The 23,206-nt window shown below is 37.3% G+C and overlaps 1 protein-coding gene across 2 annotated transcripts in view; it reads right to left on the bottom strand.

The window, feature by feature from the left end:
* Positions 1–23,206, bottom strand: part of MAN2A1 (mannosidase alpha class 2A member 1) — a 161,462-nt gene that overhangs the window by 114,122 nt on the left and 24,134 nt on the right. For both annotated transcript variants that reach the window (XM_089909170.1, XM_022591499.3), the window contains exons 2-3: positions 17,409–17,666; positions 14,969–15,113 (exon numbers count right to left, since the gene is read on the bottom strand). In XM_089909170.1, coding sequence (XP_089765296.1) covers positions 14,969–15,113; positions 17,409–17,666 — 403 coding nt within the window. The remainder of the gene's footprint in view (positions 1–14,968; positions 15,114–17,408; positions 17,667–23,206) is intronic.

The following is a 23,206-nucleotide window of genomic DNA, read 5'->3' as shown; positions in this document are numbered from 1 at the left end:
GCAATGGGAGAGGCCACAACAGTGAGAGGCCCGCGTACCGCAAAAAAAAAAAAAAAAAAAGCCACTAATATTGAAATGATAAAAATACTCTGAAAACTGTACAAATTCAGATATCAATGAGAAAAATGAAAAAGCCAAAAAGCATTTCATATGTAATTATAATATCTAATTCAACTATTTATAATTTATCTCTAATTTATGGAATTTTATATATATATTATATATATATATACATATATATATATATATATATATTTTTTGCCGTACGTGGGCCTCTCACTGTTGCGGCCTCTCCCGTTGCGGAGCACAGGCTCCGGACGCGCAGGCTCAGCGGCCATGGCTCAGGGGCCCAGCCGCTCCGCGGCATGTGGGATCTTCCCGGACCGGGGCACAAACCCTCGTGCCTTGCATCGGCAGGCGGACTCTCAACCACTGCGCCACCAGGGAAGCCCAATTTAAGGAATTTTTTAAATTAAAAAAATCTGAAGTGTTGACAAGTTGACAGTAATATTCTCATAATATGGAATCAAAATTTTATCCTCTCTCATACCACATCTAAAATTTCCTATCCATTAAGTAACCTAAACTAAGAAAAAGAAAATCACAAGTACAAACTCTACTGAAAAGCCAGCAGCAGAGCAATAATCAAACAACAAATATGTACACATCTATGTAAAGTTGTTTTCAAAAAAGAATTGATGTTGACAACTTAGTTCTTTGACTTTTCCTACTGCATCTCAAAGATCCTGGAAACTTTATCTAAAGACATTTGCAAAAAAAAAAAAAATAATAATAATAAAGACATTTGCAATTCAACTATAAAGAAATATTTTTAACAAGACCTATAGCTCCAAATACAGCCCCATCCAGCAGAGTAATAAAGCAACGTGATGAGTGGCTGAAGCAAAACATACACAGCCACCAATTCCACGTACTGGTGGGACACAAAATATACCCTGCTGAGCATAACCTCTTACCTATGAAATCTAAAAGGAAGGGGACTTTCTATAGAGATAGGCTTAACTACTGTGCTATTGTTACCAAGCCTCAAGCATGTGGGAGGTCTAAGATACAAGGGATACAACTGGCTATTTCTTTTGTCTGTCTACAATTAAGTGAATATTCAATGCATACTGTATTTGCTGGCAGAAAATAACAAAAACCTATGAGGGCTGAGCCGGCAATATACTATTCTGACAATGCAAATATGAGCCTCTAAAGGGCACTGCCAGTGTGACTATATTTCTCCCTTTTGCTTTAAGTGAACTCTATTCATTCTACGGTTATTTACTGAGCACCTACAAAGTGATGGGTATGAAGCTATGAGCCAAATAGGAATATAGTGTAAAATATTCTTTATAGGACTTTCTTGATCTGGAGCACTTTTAAGCTGGTTTGTCACCAACGAATACTACCTGAATAATTCAACTTTTTCATGTTTAAATAAAAAGGCTGTACCTACAGAAAACGCAAAGATGTCTCATAAAATAGTGGTTTACAAAGAATCCCATCTTGCTTCACAAAGGTACAACCTAGACCCTGTCCCAGAGCACTGAGGCCAGGATCCACATCTGGATTCCCAAAGAAAATTCAACCTTATCCTTAAATGGAGATGCCCTAACTCCCTGCTGACCATGCAGCATCCCTGAGAGACAAAAAATATCAAGTGCTCAGACCTGAGCCCAGTATATAATATAGCAGTTAATAATAACAATAATAGCTGCTGCTACTATTATTATTATCGTAACCATCATCAGTCTTTAATTGCCCCTTCCACATCTCTACAATCAAACTGGGTCAAAGGGGAAAGAAAAGATACTCCTAACATCTAATTTTGAAAGAGTATACAATTTATTTAAAACATTAAATAAATTGCTCCACATCTTAAACATATTGGTTACCCAACACTTCAATTTGCATAGAATTCATTTTATGCCCCCATTATAGGCTGAATTGTGTCCCCTTGAAACTCATATGTTGAAGTCCTAACACCCAGTAACACCCACTTCAGAATGTGACTGTATTTGGACAAAAGGTCTTTAAAGAGATAATGAAGGTAAAATGAAGTCATGAGAATGGGCCTTAATCTAATACAGGCATAACTCGTTTTATTGCACTTTGCTTTATTTTGCTTCACAGGTGTTGCATGTTTTACAAATTGAAGGTTTGTGGCAACCATCTGTCAAACAAATCGATCAGTGCCATTTTTCCAACAGCATTTGCCCACTTTGTGTCTCTGTCACATTTTGGTAATTCTCATAATATTTCAAAAATTTTAATTATTATTATATTTGTTACCATGAACTGTAAGCAGTGATCTTTGATGTTGCTGCTGCAGTTGTTTTGGGGGTGCCACGAACCACACCCACATAAGACAGTGAACTTAAACAATGTTCTGACTGCTCTACAGGCCATTCCCCATCTCTCTCCCTCCCCTCCAGCCTGCCTATTCCCTGATACAAAACAACATTGAAATTAGGCCAATGAATAACCCTGCAATGACCTCCAAGTGTTCAGTGAAAGGAAGAATCACATGTCTCTCACCTTTAATCAAAAGCTAGAAATGATTAAGCTTAGTGAGGAAGGCGTGTCGAAAGCTGAGAGAGACTAAAAGCTAGACCTCCTGCACCAAACAGTTAGCCAAGTTATGAATGCAAAGGAAAAGTTCTTGAAGGAAATGAAAACTGCTACCCAATCAACACATGAATGATAAGAATGCTAAACAACCTTATTGCTGATATAGAGAAAGTTTTTGTGGTCTGGATAGAAGATCAAACCAATCACGACCTTCCCTTAAGTCAAAGCCTAATAATCCAGAGCAAGGCCCTAACTCTCTTCAATTCTATGAAGGCTGAGAGAGTTGAGGAAGATAAAGAAGAAAAGTTTGAAGCTAGCAGAGGCTGGTTCATGAGGTTGAAAGAAATAAGCCAACTTCCTAACATAAAAGTGCAAGGTGAAGCAGCAAGTGCTGAAGCAAGATATCCAGAAAAATCTGGCTCAGATAATGAACGAAGGTGGCTACACTAAACAAGAGATTTTCAATGTAGATGAAACAGCCTTCTATTGGAAGAAGATGCCATCTCGGACTTTCTTAGCTAGAGAGGAGAAGTCAATGCCTGGCTTCAAAGCCTCAAAGGACAGGTTGACTGTCTTGTTATGGGCTAATGCAGCTGGTGACTAGTGAAGTTAAAGCCAATGCTCACTCACCATTCTGAAAATTCTAGGGCCCTTAAGAATTATGCTAAATCTACTCCACCTGTGCTCTATAAATGGAAGAGCAAAGCCTGGATAACAGCACATCTGTTTACAATACGGTTTACTCAATACTTTAAGCCCATTACTGAAACCGTGTACTCAGAAAAAAAGATTCCTTTCAAAATAGTGCTGCTCATTAGCAATCGTCACCTGGTCACCCAAGAGCTCTGATGGAGATGTACAACGAGATTCACATTGGTTTCATGCCTGCTCACACAACATCCACTCTGCAGCTCATGGATCAAGTAGTAATTTTGACTTTCAAGTCTTATTCTTTAAGAAATACCTTTCATAAGACTATAGCTAAAAAAAAAAAAAAAAAGACTATATAGCTGCCATAGACGGTGATTCCTCTGCTGGGTCTAGGCAAAGTCAACTGAAATCTTCTGGAAAGGATTTGCCATTCTAGATACCATTAAGGACCTCTGCGATTCATGGGAAGAGGTCAAAATATCAACATTAACAGGATTTTGGAATACGTTGATTCCAACTCTCAGGGATAACTTTGAGGGATTCAAGGCTTCAGCAGAGGAAGTCACTGGTGGAAAAAACATGAGAACCAGAATTAAATGTGGAGGCTGAAAATGACTGAATTGCTGCAATTTCCTGATAAAACTTTAAGGGATGAGGAGTTGCTCCTTATAGATGAGCAAAGAAGTGGTTTCTTAAGATGGAATCTACTCCTGATGAAGATGCTGTGAAGACTGTTGAAATAACAACTAAGGATTTAGAATATTATATAACTGTAGTTGATAAAGCAGCAGCGGAAAGGTTTGAAAGGACTGACTCCAATTTTTAAAGAAGTCTTACTTGTAGGCAAAACGCTATCAAGCAACATTGCATGCTACAGAGATATCATTCATGAAAGAAGGAGTCGACGCAGCAAACTTTACTGTCGTCTTATTTTAAGGAAACTGCCACAGTCACCCCAGGCTTCAGCCGCCACCACCCTGATCGGTCAGCAGCCCGCAACATCGAGGCAAGACCCTCTACCGGCTGAAGACTCCGATGATGCCTAGCACTTTTAAGCAATAAAGTATCTATTAATTAAGGTCTGTATGTTGTGTTTTTTTAGACAATGTTATTGCACTTTGAATACAGTATAAACAAAACTTTTATATGCACTGGGAAAAAATTCGTGTGACTCACTTTATTGCAGTGGTCTCGAACCAAACCTGCAATACCTGCAAGGTACCATGCATGTCCTTCTAAGAAGAGGCATTTAGGGCATAGACACACACAGAGGGAAGCCCATGTAAAGACAAAGGGAGAAGAATGATCATCTACAAGCCAGGACAAGAGACCCATAGAAGAAACAAACCCTGCAGACACCTTGATTTTGGGCTTTTAGCCTCCAGAACTGTGAGGAAATAATTTTCTGTTGTTTAAGCCACCTGATCTGTGGTACTTTTTTAGGGCAGCCCTGGCGAACCAATATCACACTAGAAAACATAAGTGTTATTACTATTCAAAAAATCCAGAGAGAATCTACTTTACCAAATACCATCATAATACTTACTATACATCTACCTCTGTATTGCAAGACTGAGCTGAAATCAAATGTAAGTAACATCAATTTGTGTACCATGTTATTATATGTACTCAATAAGGACCATCTAAATTACTAAATGGCTCTACTAGAATTATGGTCCCTAAGACATCACATCTACTACCTAAATTTTAACAAAGGTCAAAATTAATCCCTAATTATTTAACTGATAACTCAATTAAAGAAAGGAACTATGAACAGAGGGATGCCTCCAAAATTAATTCAATAATAAAACACTAGAAACCTAGCAGAAGAGGCAAATTTAGAAAAAATAGTCTTTATGAAGATTAATAAGTAAAAGGGTTATTTTCTTAAATACAATTACTTATTTTCATCAGTTATACGTTGTTATGAACTCAGGCCATTTCAAAGAATAGTTTATCACGGGAGTTTTCATAGAGGAATCACAGTGACTGATTACTCCATTCTGCCTTCAACAATCATGCAGAAAATATGTCAAAGATATTTACGTGAGCCAAAATACAAGCTCAGAGATGTCAACTTAAAAGCCTTGCATAAAACTCATCTATAATAGATACTACTATCACTATAATACAGCACAATTAATTAAGAATGAACTGAAAGATAGCCTCTTGCAGTTTTCAATATCGAGTAATATAACAGTAAATTAGCTTTTACTGCTCTTATACAATAGCATAATCAAGTATTCCTTTTTACATTGAATTGGCTCTTTCTTTTTCTAAATTACTGTAAAACTCCAATTGTATATCAACATGAGACCAATCACAAAGATAGTATTTTACAAAAAGTTGTATGGGATGAATTTTTGTGACATAAAATTATATTCCTACCTCTAGATTGAGTAATCTTCGGACATTCGGTTGCAAACTGATTTACTTAAGTGGTCAATTCACAGCCTTTTTCTTTCCCTTGAATACACTTGGAAATTGAACCAGGGCTAGAACAGCATTAATACTTTTCAATTTATTCTTTCTCATTCTAACAACACTATCACCCATAAAACACCTAATCACTATTTTAAATAAGTGGGGAAATATTAAAAACAAAGAGTACACAACTAGAAGTTCTATACAGCCAGCATAATTCCAAATTCACTATCACTATTTTATCATAAAATGTTTTTAAGTTCTAAAACAGAAAACTAATAAAGTTGAAAACTCTACTGCTTATTTTTAATGTGCATAAACAAATACACACCTAGTAATTGTTCACTAACAAAATACAATTTATTTTTTAAATTTTGGACCCAATCTAGCTTTGAAGTCTACAGACTTCGTGGAGACCTGATCCTCTTAAGGAACACTTCGTTTTATTTGATTCAAGGGCATATACAGTACCACCCTTAGGACCTGGGCAAAGACTGCCCCACCCTGAGCACTGGACTCGACAGGGCTCTCCCTATTCTTCCTCTGACCACATCCCTTTCCACATGATAAATCCACAGCGCAAAGAACTTTCCCGCCCAGTCTGTCCTACCCAGCCCTGCCCTTCTGAGTCCCCGAGACCCAGGAATCTGTGTCCAAACATCCCCAAGCCAGCTTTCTGAGCCTCCCGGGGCCTTCTATAATGCCTTTACCTGCCAGGACAGTCGAACTTGCAGGTCGAACAGTCGAACTAGCCTGGGCAGTAGCCAAGGGGCTGCAGTTTGCAGGGGCGTGGGAAGAGTGCTGGGGTGTCTGCAAGAAGAGCCCCTCCTGCGTTAGGACAAGGCCAGGTCTGGGAGGAGAGGGGGCTGGGCCACCTGGAGGCTGGCTCTCCCCACAACACCAGCACATTCCAGTGGGGAAGTGGAGCCCAAGCAATCTAAACCCACACCTGGACTTCCAGATCTCTGAGCTATTTCTCAAGGGAGTAGGAAGAGACCTATTTTATTTAGCAATGTATTAGTTTGATTTATAACTTTTAAATGTTTAGACAGAGTGTCTGACAGCCTCCATGTACTTTTGCCCCAGGTCCTGCAAATTTTAGAAGCAAGCCTAGACACATGCTACAACCTGAACTTCAAACGAGTCAGTTCTCATGAATCTAGCACCTGGTACAGTCTACAACAGCAAGAGTTCAGTAAGTGCTTGATAGATGAATGAAGTGTGGTGCCAAAAGGACTGGAAAAAAATGCAAGTGGAGTATAAATGCAAACTTACTACTTCAACTAGAAATACCAAAGGTCAAAGATACCACATACTATTAGCTCTGCTATGTTCACTCTCTGTTCTGATACTAACCTAATAATCTTTGAACAATATCTCTAAGTTCCTATTTTATATTTAAAAAGGCTCTGTCAGCCCTAAGATGATTTAAAAACACACATCCGGAAGAAGGCATGCCCCTCAAATCATTGTTACACTGTTAAGGTTTTAACTGCTACAATAATGATTTTTTAATGAGTACATTAATTCCACTCAAAAGTTAAATAGGTACCAACTGTTAAGAAAACATAAAAAGATTCTGAGTCAAAAATAATTATATCCAGATAATAAACATTGAAAAACTACAACATGCTTCAATTTATTTCCATTTTAACATAATATTCTCAAATTTAAAAATACAAGTAGAGTGCACTAAAAAATCTCCTTTATTTTAGTAATTAAGTTATTCTACATGTTCAACATGGACAACGGTTTCTTCCATCACTTGTCAAACCCTTCCATATTCGACTGCAACATCCAATCTTACACTTAAGGGGTCACATACAACTTTAATTGGTATTACCATAACTCACATGCTGATTAATTTTAATTCCAACATCTCTATTATAAAATAAGCTTATTTCCCCCCCCCCGATAAACTGTGGAAGAGTTCTAATTAACGTTCTGTTCTGGTTTATTCGTTCAAACACAAACCAAGCATCTAATAAGGGCAAAACGATAAAGCTAAGCTAAATGAAAACAGATTCTACAGTGAACGTATGAACCAAATGCCGTGGGAATAAAGAAATGGTAAATTCCTACCAGAAGGAAAGAAGAGAGATTCTTAAATTAGATGTCATCTGGTTAGACAGAAAAGGTGGAAGTTCCAAATACGGAAGAGGATATGGAAAAGACACTAAGCCATGAAATTGTGTGTCAGTTTCAGGTAGCAGAAGGCAGTTGGGTATGGCTGCACTGCAGCTTACATGGTGGGAGCATGGTGAGATAAATAGAAGTAGGGGGTCAGATCACAGAAACCTTCTAAACGATCCTTGTTTCTCACCAAGAACTTAGGAGAGAGGAAGTTAAGGTATTCTGAGCTGTGTTTTCAAAAATAACTGGACTGTGAGTATAAAGGATAGACTAACAAGGTACAGTAGAAGAAAAACAGGAAATGAGGTCACTGCAATAATTCTGCTAAAATATGGTAATGGATCGCAGTGGAAACAAACAGAGGGAAATAAGAGGCCAAGGAGGCAAAATGAAGCGCCTTTACTAATTGACTTAAGTTTCCAGAAGAGAGTAGAGGGAAAGTCAAAGATGAAGCTGAGTCTTTGGGAACCTGCAAACCTGCTGATTCCTCTAAATGCTTTTAAACTCAGATTTTCGAAATAACCCAACCTTTTTGCCAGGTGATTCAGTGTCATCTAATAGTTTTTAAAGCATATCAGCTTCACTTCCATTAACTTGTTTGAGATACAGCATTTTTTTTGAACCCATGTAAGATGCTGTCACTGGAAATTCTATCCCACACCACAAGAACATATTTGCATTACTATTAGGACAGCTGGGGTTTTGTTCACCCCAGCTGTATATGTATAATGGCCAAATGTGACCTCTTACTGTGCTGCTTTTCTAAATGCCCTTTAAAAGACCTGCATACCTTGATACCTGACACCTGCAATTGTGAGATCAACCTCTAAAATATTTTCTAAGTCGTGCTAAAGTTACCTCCCTCTCTTGTTAAGAATTTCATCCATGAGTATCTACTCACACCAAATGAGGACACTTCAGGCCTAATAAGTCCTCTCCAAATAGAGTTTGGTTGTCTATGAGAGACATGTATATTCCTTTGTGGCATTACTCTTAGGATATGTGAGGAGTCTATGTACTTAGCCTTATGAGTAACCCAATACTGGGCAAATAATCAAAGCTTCTAGAAGAAACCATTTAAAAGCTGGAAAATATGGCTTCTCAATCACTTTCTAATTGTAAAATATGTAGCAATGAGGAAAACCACTCACCATTTCATGTACTAATTTAGTATTTAAGGACAAAGACGTCTGTTTCAATAAGGATAGAAGAGAAGAAAAAAAGGATAGGAAACAGTGCAATGAGGAATCTACTTTTGCAAGAGAGTTACTAAAATGTTTTACGTGATTAATAATACTAAAGTAGATAGCATTTGGCTTGGAAAAACTTAAAAGACTTTCTTCCTAAAAGCTCTCCTATGGGTTCAGAAGTATTACCTGCAAGAGGCAATATTTAATGGTTACAAGTTCTGATTCCAGAACCAGATGGCTTGGGTTCAAACCCAGCCCTGCCACTGACACATTACTTATCCTCTCTTCTGCTTCAGTTTTCTTATCTGCAAAATGAGGGTAAAAACAGGATTTTTTGTCATAAAGTTGCTGAGAGGAGTGATGGATTCAACACATGTAAAATACCTAGAACAGCGCCTGGAACATAGTAAATTCCCATAGTGCCAGCAATTATTTGTGTAACCAGCATACTGGTGAGCTCTGATGCACCCAGGATTGATGACAGACAAAAGTAATCAAAATAGGGGAATCGGGAGATGTTTATATGGTCACCTACATCTCTTAGGCGCTACCTGACATTTGTGCTCCTAAGGAATACAGTCCAGTCAGAGCCCAAACAATCAGACTTTTTCCCTCTAAAAAGGAGCCTCAATACACCAATTCTAGAGATCTCTTAAAAAGACAACCCTAAAGAGCCATGTAAATATTTAACTTTTAAATGCCACTAAGATTAAGTGCCACTAACAATTAAGATTGCCCAATAAAATACAGGATGCCAGGTTAAATGTGAACTTCAGATAAATAATAAATGTTTAGTATAAGTGTGTCCCATACAATATTTGCAACACATGTAAAAAAATTATTCATTGTTTATAGGAAATTTAAATTTAACTGAGCAGCCTGTTTTTCTTTTTTTCCCCAGCTAAATCTGGCAACTCTATTAACAACCCAAAGTTCAGATAAATGTGCTAATAAATTAGCTAATGCCCATAAAGCAAGAAGAAAATAAATACTAGCATCATCTGAACTAAATAAAGTCTCTTAAGTGGCAGTATAGAAAATGGAAAGAACGTGGATCTTAGAATCAGGTAAATCTGAGATCCAGTTCACTCCTCTGCCCATTTATTTATGACTGACTGACCTGGAACAAATAACTACACTTTCTCTAACCTTACTGTCCTCACCTGGTAAATGGGATTTAAATTTACCACTTCTCAGGGTTGCAGGACAGATTCCATGAAGTAACACACACCAAACACACCCTGAGGCAGGACAGGCAATGAATGTCGTAGTATCTTAGCTCCAGAAACGCAAATTTCCCATCACAGTAGCCCAAACCAAAGAACTCGCTTTATCCCACAATAACTAAACAGAAAAATATACTCCCCAAACTGTGCCCGCGTACAATGCTCTCCTCCTCCTGACCATCTCATTCCACTAGGCAGGTTCCTTTGGCAGCCTGAGTTCTGTCCCCACTGCCTTTCACCTACATGCGCAGCACTCAACCATGGCTGGCCAGAACTGGTTTCTTCTGACTGTGCTTAACAGTATTTGAACAGAAAAGCTGTGAAATAACATTACACTGTGATGTCCTCACATGTTTTTGTTCTTTTTCACAAACTTTTTAAGAATAAGGACACATAAACAAATTCATTTCAAATTATCATATAATACTAAATGCAAAAATCTGCTCTTAATTTTCAAAAAAAAAAGGCTGAAAATCCTAATCACTCAATCGAGTCAATAAAAATTCTGCAGAAGAACTGCAAATGCATGAAAGAAAATTATTTTCCATTGTGACTCTTGCCTAGGTCTTCCTTCTGTTTTGGAGTCATACCACACGGGGGATTATTTTCTAACACTCATTTTACAAATTGCTTAACTAACAATATGCTGTCCAATTTTTCATTTAGTATACCTTATCTTCTCTCTACACACTGTGATTTCTTTGAAGGAAAATTAAATATTTCAGCAGTTTAACTAGTGGGAAGCAAAGAATGGAGATTGTAGATACAAAGGTGCTGTAACTGTGTTTTAATCAGCTTATTAAATACAACATGAACATGTATCGATCAACTAACATTTAATTTCATGGTCTATGATTCAAAACTTTTCAAAAGCATAAAGGTACAAAATTATCAGTATTTACTTAACAATTCCTTTCCAACTTTGTTTTATCTCATATAAACCATGTAAAATATTATATGATAATTGTTACATGTCCTTATGGACTGGAAGAAGACATAATTAGGAATTTTATTAATATACAAATATAATTTGAAATTTATCTTTCCAATTTGATCCCAAAAGAAAAATATCTCCACATATAAAAATACAGCAACATAATTTTTTAAGTACGGTGACTAAATATAGGAATCTTCTAAACTCTATCCCCAACAGACAACACTTCACTGATAAACTACTGAGCTAAAGTTTGTTTTAAATTGTTGCGGCAGAAAATGGAAACAAATCTCTATAAATTTCATTTAGAAAGTAAACTGCCTTAAATTGCACATTCATTTCGGAGTATTATACAAAGATTTCCCATCAGAGTCACACTTTGACTTGGAATGTATGTGTACATACTTATCTCTTCTCTACTGAAAGAGTGGTTTTTCATGATCTGAGTGATTCAGTTTTTCACAGAATAATTTAGTTTATCTGAATTCTATTCTTGTTAAGGAGCAGTGAAAATTATTAAGGAAAGTCAGGTTCTTCTCTAGCATTTTGCTTGATAGCAAAAATTACTTTAGTTTTAAAAGGTCTGTTTCTGACCATTATTTTTGTCTCAAGTGGAGAAGGGCCTGAGGGTAAGGGTCATTAACATCTTTCACTAAGACAAAAAGATTCAACTGTGGTTGCTAGGATACCAACAGACAGATTCACTTATTACAGTCAGGAACAGTTATTCATAATGTCTTCTCACAAAACAACATACTAACTGCAACAAGAAGGAAGCTTAATGCAAACAAAGTCTAAAGGGCAGAGGCAGTCCCTGCCCTTTAAGAGCTTAATATTGTCTGTTACTGGTACTTAAAAGTACATTTTAAATAAGCTATTTTTTAAAGGAATGGAAATAAGTAGACAGCAGGAAGAAGTGAAGGAGGGAAGTTAAATGCATAGGCCAAAGAATAAGTCAACTGTTTCATCTGAGTCTGCAGTCACATTCCTTTGTTCACTAACTTATTTAACTGAATGACTCTGTACTATGTGCTGATTACTGTTCTAGGCATTAACCCCAGTGGTTAATAAGACAAAGTTCGAGCCCTCATTGAGCTTACACTCCAGGAAGGAGACCAAGGAGAAGTTAATACTTGTGCCTATAGGCAAGCATGAATGCGTGTGTGTGTGTGTGTGTGTGTGTGTGTGTATACACAAGCATGAATGCGTGTGTATACACACTGTGTGAAAAGGGCACGGAGGCAGGTCAGTGAAGGCCTTACATATATTTAGCGATTACTACATGCCAAGTGCTAGGCTAGGCAATGAGGACAGAGTGTAACAAGAGACACATGTTTTCTGACACTCAAGTTTATCTGGGTGGGAGATCCAGGTAAACTAACAGGGAAGTATTCTGGTGCCACTTACTGCCTGCGTAACCTTGGCAAGTTGGTAACACCTTCATCATGAATAGTAGCATTAACCTTCAAAAGCTATTGTGAACATTAGATGTTTATAAAACGTTTGGCACATTGCCTGGTAAACTACAAATTTTATTATTTCAGTTAAGAGCCCACATTATAGAATAACAAGAAATGAGATTGATGGAAATTGAGGATGGCAGAAAAGAGGAAAGGATAATAAAGGTCTGTAAAAAATCAAAAAGGGAGGAGAGTTCGGTTTGCATTAGAAGCGCTTTGTAAAACACACCGCTAAGTGTATTTATAAGCCTCCAAGGAATAGTATACAATGGAATCATATCACATACCCAATTAAGTGACAAGAATTAAATGATACATGATTGGCAGAGAAAAGAGGAGGAGAGAACAATTTAAATAATAAAAGTGGCTCTGCCACTATCTCACTCAATGAGGGACTATTTCAGAGTAAATGAGATTTACAGAAAAAAAATCTGCAGTCCTACAGGCAAGTCTCAGATCCCACATGTAAAGTGTGAGCACCTCACCTCACTGAGTGAGTCCAGATATAAACAAAGACTGTGTTTTTTCATATGTGTCCCCTAAATGCAAATGTACTATTTAATCTGGTGCTCAAGTGGATAAATAGCAAAAGGAATTTTTATTAGGTGTGATTTTCATCACCTTTTGTACTTACTTTATAACTAATTCTTGTCCACTATACGACCTCCATTTTATAGATACACAATTTTCTACATTTTATAGATAAATAAGCCCAAGGACACCAGAAGGTCTGCTTCATTCTGCCTGGCTCCAAATCTCTGTAGCCTTTATTCAGTGCCCAGGCAACCCTGAGTTTTGATTTGAAGGGAAAGGCTAAGACTAAGGAGGAAGATGATATAAAACATGTAAGAGAAAAAGTTAATAAGACTAATAGGGATTTTTAGGAAAAGATAAAGACATTAAGACCAAAGACAAGGAAACCAAGTCAGAAGCTGATGTGTAGTAACTGCTCATCACAAATTTCCAGAACAATATTGACTTCACATATATTATACCTCTGTGCATACTAAATATTGAAGTATACTGGAAATTCAAACATTTCAGCATCCAAGCTCTATCTCCCAGACTATCTCTCACACCCAAAAGCAGGGTGCATGCGTACACACACACACACACACACACACACACACACACAAAGCTTCACCAAATCATTTGGACATAAAGTAACAAGTTCTATTGTCTTAGAAACAGAAATAAATACATAACAATAAACTTGTTGAAAAGAATATAAGTATGACAAAATTGAAAACTGGGAAAAAAGAAAAAAACCTTCAAGTAGTAAATGAATATGGTGCCTCTGATAGTAATAATGAAATTGAGAAAAATAACAAATAGAAGCAAAAGTAAGTCATTCAAAAGAGGTCTTTGGAAGTATATTCCAAAAAAAAATCCTGCAACTTAATTCACTGGGCATTTACTCAGTGCCTGTTCCTCACACTAACAGAGATAAACATCGAATCATATTTCCCATCATCATTTTAGCAACTTCCCTTTACCTTGGGGGGAAAATCTCTGGCCCCAGTAAATAACAAAAGTTGTTATATGAAAGAATAATAACATTAATGATAATGATAGCAGTTACTCTAGGGCTGTGTAACATACCTTTAACATTTTACCCTATGAAGTAAGTACTTTAGCCTGATTCCACCTAGGAAAAAACTTACTCTCATGTTAAGAAGCTGGCCTAAAGTTGTTTAACACTGTTGGGATTGGGACTCACTCTCATGTCTGCTTAACATCAAGGCTCTTAACCACTTTATACTTTTTCTACATTTTAAAGATACAAACTTTCCCATGAGCACTCTGCATTTTCTAACATGGAGTTTATGGACATGAAATAATTCTCCCACACAATACGTAAGAAGTAACTAAAATGAACTATCAGTGCCTTAAATACATGTAACTTTTCATCTCCCAAAGCTAAGGCCTTTTTTTTTTTTTTTTTTTTGCGGTACGCGGGCCTCTCACTGTTGTGGCCTCTCCCATTGCGGAGCACGGGCTCCGGACGCGCAGGCCCAGCGGCCATGGCTCACGGGCCCAGCCACTCCGTGGCATGTGGGATCTTCCCGGACCGGGGCACGAACCCGTGTCCCCTGCATCAGCAGGCGGACTCTCAACCACTGCGCCACCAGGGAAGCCAGCTAAGACCTTCTTGTGTTTATTTCTATTTCATACTATACAAGTATTATCCTTGAATGGCTCATAAACTGATAAAATGAGAACACAACTACATATAAAATAAATATGTTTTTGTTAAAAGTCAGAGAATAACGTCTCAAATATATGAGAAGTGGGTTATACCAGATTCTCATTAAAATACTCTGGGCCTACAAGGGCTTATTAACCTCTAGGTTTTTGAAGTACTAATTTTACCTGGGTCATTATGGGAATGAGGCACCACAAAGACTTGAAGGGGCTTAGTATCCCATTCATCAGCTTTATAGGTAATGTCAAATCCTTGCTTCCAAACTCCACCATCCGGATTGTCAAAAGGAATTAGACTGTAAACATCTAACATCTAAAAATATGAGACAAAGAAAAAAAGTTAAATTTAATCATGTATAACCATTATTAATTTAAACTTAATGTTGGAAATATTTGCTCAAAACTACTCCTTGCTATACTGTATATATATTTTAAAAGATAAAACTATTTCTGTAGACATTATCTAAAGAGTTTAAGACAGAAAATATTTCATCACCATTCAAAGGGTTAAAATGCTTTTTGTATTATATAATTAACCTGATAAATAATCCCCTTCCTCTTCTGCTTCTAATACAAAATATCTTCATTCAATTCTTCCCTTGCTTTACTTCCAATACAATTTAATAGAAAATGATGGGAACTGAAGAGCAAACAAAAAAAAATTTCATCATGATCAAGTATTTTAGCATTTTCAAACACGGTACTGAAAATTATTTTATACTTCGTCTTTATATTATAATCAATCTCCTATGTATCTGAATCTGAATGGAAATGGATCTGTAGCTATTCTTTAATTTTGCCTATGTATGTTTACCTTTTTTATTCTAAAAATAAAACTATAACAGGGTCAACTAGGTTTAAAAATGGAAGCATTTTTTACATTGAGATTTAGCTTTTAGTGTTCAAATATTTTCTAAGTTTCCAATGTAGTGTTCCTTCTAGATAATAATGTTTTTAGACAAAAAGGAAAAAAATATTACCAAAAAACAAAGCCAAACAAACCTAAAAACTTATTTTTCATACTCTTTAAAATAGTAAGTATAACAAGGAACACAAACCTCCTTTGGTAAAATTCAAACTAAAAAATTACATCCTAATAAATACATAAATGGGTTAAAAATTTTTTTAAGATAAGCAAGTCATATAAAAGTGAATACAAAGTATTTTAAGACAATAATATATCTTTCACTTGGAAGTTTGTAACTAAAATAAAATACTCCCAAGGATGAAACAAATCTTTGGTAACCAGCTGGATAAGAGGATGTGAGAGCACTCTCTGCTATTCCTTCCAGGTCTTTCTGGGGCCCTGCAGCTTTCCCAGTACCCTGCTGCCTTGCTCTGCCTCATTTCCATGGCTGCTCTGCAGCTCCTTTCTGTCCAGCTCAGATTTAGACCCTTCCCCTCCCCCCCAAAAAAGATTTTATCATTTCCCTTTAAAAGGTACTTAATTAAAACCGAAACAAAGCCAAGCCTCACAGAAATAGATACCCCTTCAAAGCACAGGATCGTGATCCTATCTGAACCTGGCCACACACTAGGCTGATGAGGCTGTAGGCACGCAGCCCGGGCAGCTCCACTGTCCCCAGCTTCCTGCGTGGCCTGTGAGCCATGGCTTCGAGATCATATCATGTTCTCTGTCCCCAAGAGTTAATGAAAACTTCTACTCTGAAGCAAGGCCAGAGCCAACTTCTTTTGTCCAACTTTAAAATATTCACACCCCAGGGTCCTGTCACCAAGTTCCAGTTTCCAGTCTAAGGTACAACGGTAAAATAGCTCTTTGCCAATCTGTAGAACAGAGCAAACATGAGTGACACACCGAAAGTTTAAGAAAGGCAGAAGTCCTTTCTTACCTTAGTTTTCAACTCCCCTACCCTCTAGAACAGTGCTACCCAAGGGAAATATTATGCAAGCCAAATACATAATTTAAAATTTTCTAGTAAAATGAAATAGGTAAAATTAATTTTGATGATATATTTTTTAACCTGATATATTTGAAATTTTACCATCGTAACATGTAATGAATGAGCAAGATATTTTACATTCTTTTTTCACATTAACTCTTCAACACTTTGTGTGGATACTAGTGCACATCTTAATTCAAATTAGCCACACTTGAAGTGCTCATTAACTGCAGGTGGACAGCAGCCTCCATCCTGGACAGCACAGCTTTAGAACATTTCCCTTCCCTCTCACAAAGGCATATTCAGTAAAAAGAATCTAACCTTACACTGTGTGAAACCTATAATGTAGAACAGATATATACTAAGAGTAGGGCTTTTCTGGTACTCTCCAAAGGAAGGTAAAAAAAATCTCTTTGGCCAGATTTAAACCTCTGAAGGTCTTCAACTATTACAGAAAATAAGACCTAAGAAGCATGCAGAAAAGGCCATAGTCAGGAAGTATAAAATAAGAAAAATTAGGAGAAACACAGAATTACAGAAATTTATCACTAAAAAGAACATTAATGATCATTTGACTAATCAAATGATTTTACAAAAATAGAAATGATAATCCAGAGAATTCAGCAACTAAGAACAGATACCAGATCAAATCTAAAAAAACAAAAACAAATAAAAGCCCAGTGATTATTAACGAATGCACACATTACCTGCACATCTGAACTCTGACTTCCACTTTGTGAAGCAAACAGGCAGTCTCCAGGGTCAACTGTGAGAGACAACTGTTTCGATGGCAGAAGAGGTGAGCCGGCACCTTGGCTGAAATTGCCTTTTGAGCTTTTCGAACCATCTTCCACAGACTCACTCAAATTGATGACCGAGTCTCTAATATTTGAGATGATCTCATTATTCTCAGCTAGCAAACGTTCCAAATGGTCTATTTTTTCTTGCAACATTGAGAGCTGGCCCTACAATAAAAAAGAAAAAGGCAGCTATATGAAACTCTAATATAGCTCTGCAGAGACACACAACATTTTTTTTAAACTATGTGCCTGACCAAGAGGGCAGCTACTCTCCCTTCACTATCCACTTTTATAAGTTGGATCACATAATGCATGAACGCATAACAGCTGGCTGTTAAAACACCAATTTACAGCAGAAAATCTTCTCCATGGCTGCAATCTTTGTTTAGTCATATTTTAAAATGTGCAACAGAAAGACCAAAAATATTGGGGGCTATATTTTCTATTACCCCAAACCCAGCCCTAAAAGATCTTCAGGTCTCTAAAATCACTAAGTATAACACCATATTATACTCAGCTATGAAATTTTAAATTTAACTATAATTGATTCCAGTTACTGATAAGAGCAAAAATGTATGAACCTAAAAAAGATCATTCCATTTCAATCAGTAACACTAGTGAACAATCCTAAAGAAGAACTATCATCAATAGAAAAATCAACTAGTCAATTCTTAATTAGCTATATTATGAAAAAGATTGGCACGAACCTTCCCCAAGCAACTGTACTGTAAGTCATTTAGATTGCTTCTACTATACTGTGTATCTTTCAGTTTTTTTAATTGATCCTCACATGTAGAGGCTTGCCACCTCTAAACATAAACCATGCTATATAGAATAAACCTTCAACTTATGAGAGCAATGACAATCTTTGTCTTGTTCACTCCTATATCTTGGGTCCCAAATACATAGTACTTATATGTTTATCACATGGCCCTCACATTTCTTCAACTCAACAATAATTCTTTAGTGAACACCCACTGTACAGGCATAAGGCTACATGCTGGAAAAACAGATGTGCATTAGATATGGGTCCCTGTCTGAATACACAAGGTGACATTGCATTTGTGCCACAGCAATAGCAATAGCCTGCGCTATGACCCCAAAAATGTCCACATTAAGGTTTAATAAAATATATGCATAGAAAATAAACAAATCCGTACACCCAGAAACAAAAATTCTCTCACCAGTAAATAACAGGAAGACAGAAAGGGGGAAGGAAAAGAAGAAGAAAAAACACCTACATGTCCCAAAGTGAAGGACTGGTCAAGTGATACATCTAATATCATGAAACAGTTTTCAGTCGCTAAAAAGTTAGAAATACAAATTTTTTTAAACAAAGAAATATTGGGAAGTTACTTTCAGGAGATACAGTGAAGAAAACCCAGTTTTAAAATAGTATGTATGAAAAACGTAGCATGTATGACATGAATGATCCTCTTTTGATAAAAAAAATACATAAGGAAGGCCATAATCAAGATGGAAAAAACTGGTTAAGGGTATTTATACTCTTCTTTAGTCCATTATGAGTGGTTGTGGATTTTGTAATGGGGAGGCCAAGAATAAGAAAGATTCAAGTTCCAAGTATTGGCCAGTTCAGCAAGGGGTGGGGAGAAATCAAAAGAGTGCTATCTACCAAGAGAAGACCACTTTAGCAAACTGTGAGAGAGGTGACAGAAGTCTGAAGGGACTAAGGGAGATACTTTGGAATAAGAAAAAAAGTACAGTAAGTCCCCTACATACAAATGAGTTCCATTCCAAGAGCGCGTCTGTAAGTCCAATTTGTTTGTAAGTCCAACAAAGTTAGCCTAGGTACCCAGCTAACACAATCGGCTATATATTGATAGCACTGTACTGTAGTAAGTTTATAATACATTCGCATCTTTGAAAGTTCACAGCTTGAAGGTTCGTATGTAGGGGACTTACTATAGCCAAGATGAGAAGCAAACCAGCAGGAAGGTACCTTGAGGGTGAGCGGGAGAGACAACACTGGAGATGAATACCCAAAGCCTAGACGTTGAAGAAACAAAGAGCACAAGATGGCCATGGACCTCCTCAGACCTGAAAGATGCTCTCACAGGCCTCTCTACTTAGACACATATGATAGAAAGAGCCCCCTACAGGTCAGAACTGTAGTCCTTTAAGGCAACTGTCACCTCTAGGGTGGGGTGCCATGTCCTACAAGGGAGAACTCAAGCCTGTTCATCAATGTATAGAGAAGCAGAAAGTGCAAGGTCTTAGCAAAGAACTCATCCTGCAAGACAAGCCTCACTTCCCCCCGTGAAAAGCAAGAGAGAGAATATGGATCAGTCCTTGACTAGAAATGGCAAAACAAATGAAACCTGATGGATCACTGACACACTAGTTCAGGGTCCAAAGAAGCTAGTTGAACGATGGAGGTTGCTGGTCAGCAATTGAGCAATATTACACTACAAATCTTTCTCTATAGGCACACATCCATATTGGTCGATTGGCTCTCGTGGAAAGACCAAAGGGGGCCCCTTGGCCTAACCCAAAGTTCACCCAAAGAAGCTAAAAATATTTGAGAGTTAGGTACACAGTTGACTAATCTGTATTTAATTTCTTAAACAGACATGCTATCAAAGGCTGTCTGAAATAAGGGAAAAACTTTTCTTCACTCATTATCACAACACCCCGGACTGAGGCTTTTTGAAATCACCACTGACGAGTTTCGTTGAATATTTCCAATACTGAAGATAAAAGCCTACTTCATGTGATGCTTGCAATTTCTACCGCAGCAGGTAACAACAGTAAATCAAGTTCCCCTGAATCCAAGCAGAATTAGAACATGTTGCCTTGTCTTGCCTGCGGTAAAGCTACACACCTCCATAAAATAAAACCTTAGCTTAGTCTAAAATACCACCATCGCAGAGCTTTTAAAGATGCTAAGTGTTTTATCAGACACTTATAATGTATAAATTAATTCATTGGTGCCCATGTTTCTCCAGATCTTTCTGTACTTTCGGGAAAAGATAATTTTGGAGGCATGCACATAGCAAAGCCACCTATAGCTTAAAAGAACACACTGAGAAAAAGAGCCTCCTTTTGCGAATATTCTCACTATGGCCACAGTCCCAAAACCCATGGACGAGAGTATTATATAAAATAAACATTACAGGCGATGGATGTTCCATGAAAAAAGATCCTGCAGGCATTAAAGATGACTTTCAATCTCATTGTAGCTTTAAAGATACAATTAATGATCAGTACCTGGAATTCTGTACTGAATTAATAAGTCCATGGAGAAAATTGTGGCCTAGAGATATGTTAGCATAATGGTCTAATGAAAATCATTTTTTAAACTATATTATGCAGTGGAATAAAGTCTCGCTACAAACAGCTAAAATTCTTGAAATATACATACTTCCATAAGCAAATTCTGTACACACAACAGAGAAGCACGATATGACCTTAAAAAGATACACTTGTAGTCTGCATTAAAGTAACAGAAATCATAGATAATGTTTCAGTTATGCTGACAAGTCAAAGAATGCTGATGGTAATATTGAAAAAGACAATTTTCTGTAGGGCAAGAAAATCACTTGTGAGAAAACCACTTTATTTTTTGATTTGCTAATCAGTTCTACAGGGAGGCCACAGTGTTGCACTGCCAAGGAGTGGCGAAGGAGGTCATGATATTTGATTTACTCTGCTTCTGGTGAAAAAGAAAAACTGAGAAAAAATAAATAAATCACTGATAGCAAAGACTTTTGAGAGAAAATTTAGAGCCTACTACAAGCAAACCAAGATCAGTACCCACACCGCCCTATGAACAAAATCAATCTATATACACCTAACTGCTAAATCCAAAAACTTATATAATTATTTGTCCCATATAAGACACTAGCTGCTGGGATTGGCATCACTGTAATCACTCAAGCATGGCTGAATGTGCATATCATTCTTCCTTCCTGTTACAACTGAAAAAATATGTGCCTCCCTGCCCCGCTTCAAAGACCAACACTCCACTGGTGAGCTCCAAACCCATCTCTCCCAATTGCTCAAAGGCTGTATTCTTTTGGTTAAACTCCCTCAACACTGCTTCATCAAACTCGCCTTCTAAAAGCAACTCATCCGCAATAGTATAACATATTATATTAGGTCAAATTATATGAAGTTGCCATTCTCATAAGCCAAAAATAGTCCAATGTCACCAATTTCTTATGGTTCAACTTAATCCTATATCCTATCTAATAAAATAAACTCTGGTGCTTCCCTTAGCCCCACCATTCCCTTACTCATCATCTCGAGGAGGATTTGGCCCAGTGGACCACTCCCTCCTCCCTGAAATATTTTCTTCACTTGCTCGCAGCACCGCATGCTCTTGGTTTTCCTTCTGCCAACTGTTTATCAGTCTCTTTCTCTCCCCAGTATCTAAACAATGGAGGCCCTCAAGGTTAGCTCCTGAGAAATCTGCCTTCTCTATACTGTCTTAAATGATCTCATCCACTTCTTGGTTTAAATTCCATTTTCTGTACTGATGTCTCCAATATTTATGTCTCCAAATGAAACCTCTTCTCTGAAAAACAGACCCATATATCCAAATGATTACCTGACTTCTCCACTTCGGTTTCAAACTTAAGTCTGAAAGATTACTTTCCCCAAAAAGCCATCTTATAGGCCTCCAGTCTTTACTAAGTAGCTGCAATGTCTACCTCGTTGGCCACTCCTGAAATCCTCCTCACCCTGTTCACACATCCAACCCACCTGCAAGTTCATTCATCCTATCTCCAAAATATTTACTGAATCCATCTACCTCTCTCCCTCTCAACTGCTACCACACTGGTCCAAGCCACCAACAATCTCTCCTAGCCTAGTTTAGCAGCCTCTTAACTGATTTCCTATATCCACATCCTTCAACCATGCCCTACTCAGCTGTGATACCTTTATTACAATCCAGTGCTAGTTTCTTATCACACTTAAAAAAAAAAATTAAAACACCTCACACTAGACTCAATAAGGACCTGCATATCCATCTCCCCATGCTGCTCTCTTTCTCTCTCTCCTCCAACTTAGCTTCACCCTGATCTTATCTCAGTTCTAAACCTGCTCCTCTCCATCCCATCAAGACCTTGGTTCATGTTTTCTTTACAGAATGCTCCAGCTCCCTTCTGCTCCAAATGTCCCCTCTGCATAGTCTTCTCTAGCCATCCTCTCGAAAACAGGCCTCCTCATGTTATACTCTATGTCAGCTTATTTTTTGTTTCTTCCACAGCATTTTTACCAATTTTATTCATGTACTATTTCCCCATCTTCATCACTAAATGAATCACTATATTCAGAACAAGCACCACAGTTGTTTTACTCATCATTGTACCCTGATCCCTAGCACAACACCTGGCACACAATAGAAATGCAAATATTTACTTAAAAAAAAAAAAAAGACAGAAAAACAGTGTATAACATTTTTCCTAAGACAAGGAAGTAGTAAATGTCATTTTTTGGCACATATACCTACACCAAAAATAATACAAATAAAAATGAAACTAATAATTTTTAAAGAAAGAAAATCCAGAAAAACTCTTCACTGTAACCCAAAAAGTAGGTAAGAAAAGAATCAGGAGTCCTAAATAATAGGGTGATCTTCATGGACTGTTTGGGAAATGAAATAAAAAATGACCCATATTCGGTCACATAGTGACAATCACGACCTCGTGAGTAGAGTAAAATACATGGCTCCTTTTCTA

The sequence above is a fragment of the Delphinapterus leucas genome, chromosome 3 (assembly GCF_059928025.1).
Source record: "Delphinapterus leucas isolate spDelLeu-1000000601 "Yukka" chromosome 3, BTC_Dleu_Yukka2, whole genome shotgun sequence".
In the NCBI taxonomy this organism is placed as follows: Eukaryota; Metazoa; Chordata; class Mammalia; order Artiodactyla; family Monodontidae; genus Delphinapterus; species Delphinapterus leucas.
This window is presented reverse-complemented; position numbering and strand designations above follow the sequence as displayed.